General features: G+C 31.3%; 2 protein-coding genes across 2 annotated transcripts in view; both read right to left on the bottom strand.

Moving 5' to 3' along the window:
- Positions 1–875, bottom strand: part of LOC109584957 (E3 ubiquitin-protein ligase RNF213-like) — an 8261-nt gene extending 7386 nt beyond the window's left edge. The window contains exons 1-4 of the mRNA XM_020000866.1: positions 830–875; positions 525–613; positions 397–479; positions 160–346 (exon numbers count right to left, since the gene is read on the bottom strand). Of these exons, the coding sequence (XP_019856425.1) occupies positions 160–346; positions 397–479; positions 525–613; positions 830–875 (405 nt within the window). The remainder of the gene's footprint in view (positions 1–159; positions 347–396; positions 480–524; positions 614–829) is intronic.
- Positions 876–1245: 370 nt separating this feature from the next.
- LOC109584958 (E3 ubiquitin-protein ligase RNF213-like) lies at positions 1246–2562 on the bottom strand. The gene is made up of 7 exons (XM_020000867.1): positions 2465–2562; positions 2197–2419; positions 1929–2153; positions 1745–1875; positions 1562–1699; positions 1375–1516; positions 1246–1332 (listed from the first exon to the last, which is right to left on the bottom strand). The coding sequence occupies exons 1-7, from the start codon at positions 2560–2562 to the stop codon at positions 1246–1248; spliced, it is 1044 nt and encodes a 347-aa protein (XP_019856426.1).
- Positions 2563–5798: the final 3236 nt, after the last annotated feature.

Genomic DNA, 5798 nt, shown 5'->3' on the forward strand with positions numbered 1-5798 from the left:
TTGATTGAGGACATCATACAAGCTCTCATACAAATTTTCTAAGTTCAAGAGTATGACCNATGCGACCANCTTTCCATACAAAGCCTAATTTCACTAATGTTTCTGCAAACCTATGATAGTTTATTTTCAATTAGAACTATTACTTCAGTCTTTTCATACCTGGGTAAACTCTTTGTCCTTGGGAAAACTACTGCCAAACAGAACAAATGGCTCAGCTTGTTGAATGCTGCTTTCTAGTGAGAACTGTGAGGTGTTGAAATCTTGCAAGCACTTTGTCACAATATAATGCTCGAAAACTTGAAGTGAAGAATAGTTTTGAGTCAAAAATAGAAGATAACGACTTTCTCTATTATTAAAAAATAAATTAAAATGCATGAATTATATCCGTAGTCATACCCATGATAAGTTGTTTTTTTATTTGATAAACTTGCACTGATTAAACCAAGAGAAGAATAATCAGGATTTGTAATGGGGTCATCCTAAATTTTTTGTAAAACAATATGAAAGTTAGTTATCATTAATACTGGAGCAATCAGGTGATATTGAGTGAAACTTTTTTGCTGCTCAGAACTTAATTTCTGCTGATAGGAACAAATGAAAGAAGCCTTTTTATCTAAATAATAAATAATTTAAAACTATATACCATATGGCTAGAAATTTCGAGGGCATAAATTTTCATGTTTTAGTGAAAAGCTCTTAATTCTTTAATTTCGAGGGAGTTAAATTTCGCGTTTTTGCACGTACACTTGCATTAAGTCATTGATTTTTACATGCTGCGCATGCGCAGTGAGCATTTCCATGGTATTAATTTTCGTGGTTAAGAAGTTACCCACAAAATCCGCAAAATTAAATACCCCACGGAATTTTCCAGCCATACGGTACTCATATTATTATACCTTGTGTTGGTATCAATTGAAGATCATGTTCATATGAACATGTGACCTATTTGTTATGACAGTTTAAGTGACATAATATCAAGAGTTTATACCAAGTTTGATTCCATGACTTTTAGCCACAAGGAGTTTTTGCAGATGCACTGTAATGAAAATTTACCCTTGTTTTTTATGTGAATAATGAACTGAGCTGAAACATCAAATAATTTTTTTACAGACATTTATCTTAACATACTATTTTTTAACTGATTGGTTGAAAAAACAACATCATCATTTCCATCAATAGACAGAAACTGTCCAGTTGAACAACATTTTAGTACAACAACATCTTTATTTCTGAATTGTTTCTAAATTATAAAGTCACAACACAAGCATACAATAGGTATAAATAACTCACAAACTGACATGGGAAACATTGTACAATTTTCGAATCATTATCCTAAAAATAACAAATCAATAATTTTTGACAATATTTTAGTACTTTTAGTTCCTGCAATTGAAATATAGCAACAGTATCAAACTCATCAAAGCCACTGAAGTTACGCCTTACAGCATGTTCAAGTTGTGGTCTTGTCAGTATAGAACCAGTCTCTTCACTCATCCAGTAGAGCATTTTAATAAGACTGAAGAGTAGTCTTGTATAAATTAATTGGTTGTAATAAATGTACCTGTAAAAGTCTCGAAGTCCAAAGAATTCTCTTATTTGAAGATCACATATACTTTTATATGCACTTGCAAGTTCAATAAAATAAGGCCTTAGCCTATTAAGCACTGGATCATTGTCCCCTTTATCTGAGCATATACCACTAAAAATTTTTAAATAACCCATAAATTAATACTTATTATCGTACATGGCACTCTCTTTAAGGTCTTGAATGCTTGGTTCAGTACGTGTTACCATGATTCCTCTATTCATCTTAGCAGGATCAAGGGCCCAGTTTGATATACCAATAAAAGCCACTCTTTTTTCTCTGGAAATACGCTAAATATAAATTACACAAAATGCTTTTAAAATTTAAACAATAATCTCTTTACTTGATCATCACTTCCAGATCCTTCAGTTCCATCTTCAAGCAATGGATGTAATGCCTTTAATGGGAGGTAAGGTGATGCTTCAGCTAAACCAACTTCATCCAATACAACTACTGATACAAATGTTGTTGTGTCTCTTTTTTCCTGAAAGTTCTTGGCATTCACAAATACCTCAGTAATACTAGCAGGAGTTGATAACCCACTACATTGGTGGGAATGAAGATGGATCTATTATCAAAATCAATAAATAACTTTATAACTTTTAACATACTTGTTTGAATTGCTTCATTATTGTTTTTTTTGAATTTTTTCCCTTTAATGAATTCTCAATGATTGCTTTAGCTAATGATTTAGAGCTTCCAGGTTTCCCAACCAGAAAGAGTGGAATGCGCAACTCAATGCACACAAACATCATGAATATGTTCTCCCTTAGAGCAGCATTTTTAGCTATATTATTTTCAATTTCCATACAATCTAATAGTTTTTCTTGATACCTTTTAAAAATAATTTTTAATACTAACCAGACAAGAAAAGCTTACTTTTTTACAATTTTCTCATACTCTTGTAAATCAACAAAATGCAGTGGTGGTTTGATGCATCCTAAAACTTCAGTCAAAAATGCATCACGCGAAGCCATTCTTGCCAAATATGCTACACTAAGGGCTAGTAATAATGATCGAGTAATTTTGTCTACATTATCATGACCATTAATCTAAAATTAATCATTGTATGACTTTTAGCATTATACCCAGTAAACTACGTACTTGAAATACATTAGTAAATACATCCAAAAAGTATATAAATAGTACAAGAACTCGATCTACATCACGTAAACTCACAAAACTACGCTCATCCTATTAGACAGTATGGTTCACTTGGAAAATCAAAAATGATGACATTTACTTTCATTTGTTTGGAAAAATCTTGACATTTTGCTAATACTTCACCAATAGCAATCACATAATCATGAGAAACTTCATCTTTTTTTTGAAGCTAAAAACCTCATAAATTATAACCATTTTTCTGTTTATTATGCACCTTATTACGTGCCATTTGTAAAATATAGTCCCTTTCAGTTTCATATTTTAATTGTCCAAAATCATAAATCAATGCTTTCATACTGTCAGGTAATTCTAATACTTGATACACTAAATCTCTTAAAGGTATTTCTCCTGTTCAGAATAATAAATAGTATTTGGCAATTGTATTTTAATCTTGCACAAATATTATACCCAATTTTTCTGCATTGTTACCTGCTTCTTCATCTTGCCATCTTAATCCAGCTCCTCTTAATTTTTTTATCATCTCATCAGAATGTCTATGAGAAAATAATAATTTATAAAAATAGAAAGGAACTGCAATTACTTTCGATATGGATTACAAGCAGCTACAAACTTCAGAAAAGGTGGTACCAGTTTTCCTCTGCATCTCCCATCACACATAATTTCCTTTATAAGACTAATGACATCACTAGTGTTAGCTTCATCAAAGAACACTACAGTATCAATCTTATGCTTTCTATTTTCCAAAGCAGCAGTTTCTGCTTCATTGACACACTTAATAACATCGTCCTCTGTTGTTCCACCATGAACCTATCAATCTATAATAGTGACACAGTGTAATATTTATTTCACTTTAAGGATAAACATGTTTTTCACTTTTTTTTTGTTTGTGGCAAATTTACACATGAAACGAATCAAGTGAGTTTTACCACATCCTGTCTCACCCATTAATACAACTGGTATTTGACACCTGTATGACAAATTTTATAAAAAATTAAATTTAAGCACAGTGAAACCTGAATCGTGTCTGAATAGCCATTATTTTTGTTAAATTATCTTCGGTAAGAACATAGGTTTCATCTGGAGATTCAATTTTATCAGATTTAATGTTCATAAATTCTAATAATCTTTCGATTAGTTCATTATCAGAGCATTTGCTGCAAAATATCAAAAGAATAATATTAATAAAGGACCTATGCAAGCTCAAAATTAATATAAATTACCTTGTACTTTGATTGGGAATTTTTACAGATTTCGTCAGAAACTCAGACAACTCTTGAGTTATGTCAGCTTTAACTACTTTTTGAGTATACGTGTCTTGAAGAACAATCAGAGAATTCTTTCTTTCTAACTTAAGACCAACATGAGTGACAGAAGTTTGGTTTTTGTTGAAGAAGAGATATGAATGCATGCTAAAAAAATAGCTGCAGTAGTTGTTTTAGTAAATCTATCATACCTTTCATCCCAACGCCTTCTAGGTACATATTGATTAAGAATATTATCAGTACTTCCAGTTGACATTGAGGATGTAGCGAAATCCTACAACAAATAAAAAAGCAGATACATACCTAGATATGTACATTTATACATAAAACTTACACGTGACATCATTGTTATAAAATGAACAATAAAAGTTTTTAGTCCTGGTACTTCCTTGATTATATTTGATTGTTCACATGCAGTCAACTGCATATTTAAAAAGCAAACAAAATGATGAATGTCCTTCCATGTTGGAATCGATAGATTAATATGTCTAAGTATTTTAGTTTAATTTGAAAAGAAAGATTGCCATAATGAGTCTGACCTGATAATGGTATCCAGACATTTTTTATCTGACCCTTCTAGTGTACCAACAAATATAAACTTTTCAAGTCTGGAATCTTTTTGTTCCAATAACTGCAAGTATTGATAAACTCTTTGATACATTGGAGTTTGAAGCTCAATTGCAATAGAATCTAAATAGTTATAAGAAATATAAGCTATCAAACTATAAGAGTAACCTAACCATCAGTCATTGAATCACATAATTGTTTTGGAGTTAAACATTCTGTATTAGGGAATAATTTTAACAAGTTTACACCTCTTCTAGTCTGAGCGAACTTCCAAATGTAAGACTAGAAAATAAGGTATAGCCAAATATAACTGTAACTAATTATTATTTTACTTTAGCTGAGGGTATTGTTAGTTCAATTGCATATAATTGGGAAGGATGGGTTCTCCAAACATTTCCTTTAGAATCAGTCAATCCACCAAGTATCAAAAGACTGAATATAATGTCATCTATACTTTGAAGCACCTACATTATAATATTAAGTAACATAGAGCAAAAGCAGAATATTATGTAGAATATGAGGATTGAGGTTATTTTTTTTAGGATTTTGTCCATTTTATGATTATGAAATGGCTCATCAAAGCATTATAAATGACTAGATGAGCTTTCCTTTACCAAACAGTTCTCCTGCATGCATATAGTACCGATAGTATGCACTGGACTGAAGACCTAGAGAAGATCAAAAATTTTTTGCCACTGAAGACTCTTTTTCTTTCATCTGCTTTTATCAATAGAACAATGCCTGACAACTGCTTAAGTTGGTTTTTATATCACTCCCATGCACTTGTTTCAAAGGCCCCAAACTGAGATCAGGATCATGTTCATGGCACAAGGTAGAGCCAAGAGTACAAAATACAGACTTGCACATGTGATCAGCATGTTATATGTATACAAAAAGCAAGAGTAGTAGGAGTGCTTGTGAACTGATATACCAAGAAACCCATCACATAGACTGCATACAAATTTTTTTCAGTTGCAAAAAGTTTATACCGTCTTGTTTCCTTATATTTTTACATTTCAATCCTACTAATACTCTTTCATATTTAAAATGTTTTTTATTTAATTAACATAAAGCGGCACAAAATGTAAATGAGTTAGTACAGGGTCTTTGTGGGTCAAATTTTGCCAAAAATGAATAGGAAAAAATGCTTCATTTTAAAAACTTTCTTGATACACTTACATTTTCTTATGTTCTGATAAAAATTAAATTTTTATGACATTTAAAAGTTACTCCAAATGCCACCTACTGCTCATAAGCAT

This window comes from Amphimedon queenslandica, unplaced genomic scaffold (assembly GCF_000090795.2).
Source record: "Amphimedon queenslandica unplaced genomic scaffold, v1.1 AMPQUscaffold_13143, whole genome shotgun sequence".
Taxonomy (NCBI): domain Eukaryota; kingdom Metazoa; phylum Porifera; class Demospongiae; order Haplosclerida; family Niphatidae; genus Amphimedon; species Amphimedon queenslandica.

Bases quoted from the DNA above. Each gene is read 5' to 3' on its own strand.
- LOC109584958 (XM_020000867.1), bottom strand. From the start codon at position 2,562: ATGGCTTCGCGTGATGCATTTTTGACTGAAGTTTTAGGATGCATCAAA. The intron at 2,420-2,464 runs GTAAGCTTTTCT...TATTTTTAAAAG, and splicing joins TATGAGAAAATTGTAAAAAA to GTATCAAGAAAAACTATTAG. The intron at 1,517-1,561 runs GTACATTTATTA...ACTACTCTTCAG, and splicing joins GGACTTCGAGACTTTTACAG to TCTTATTAAAATGCTCTACT.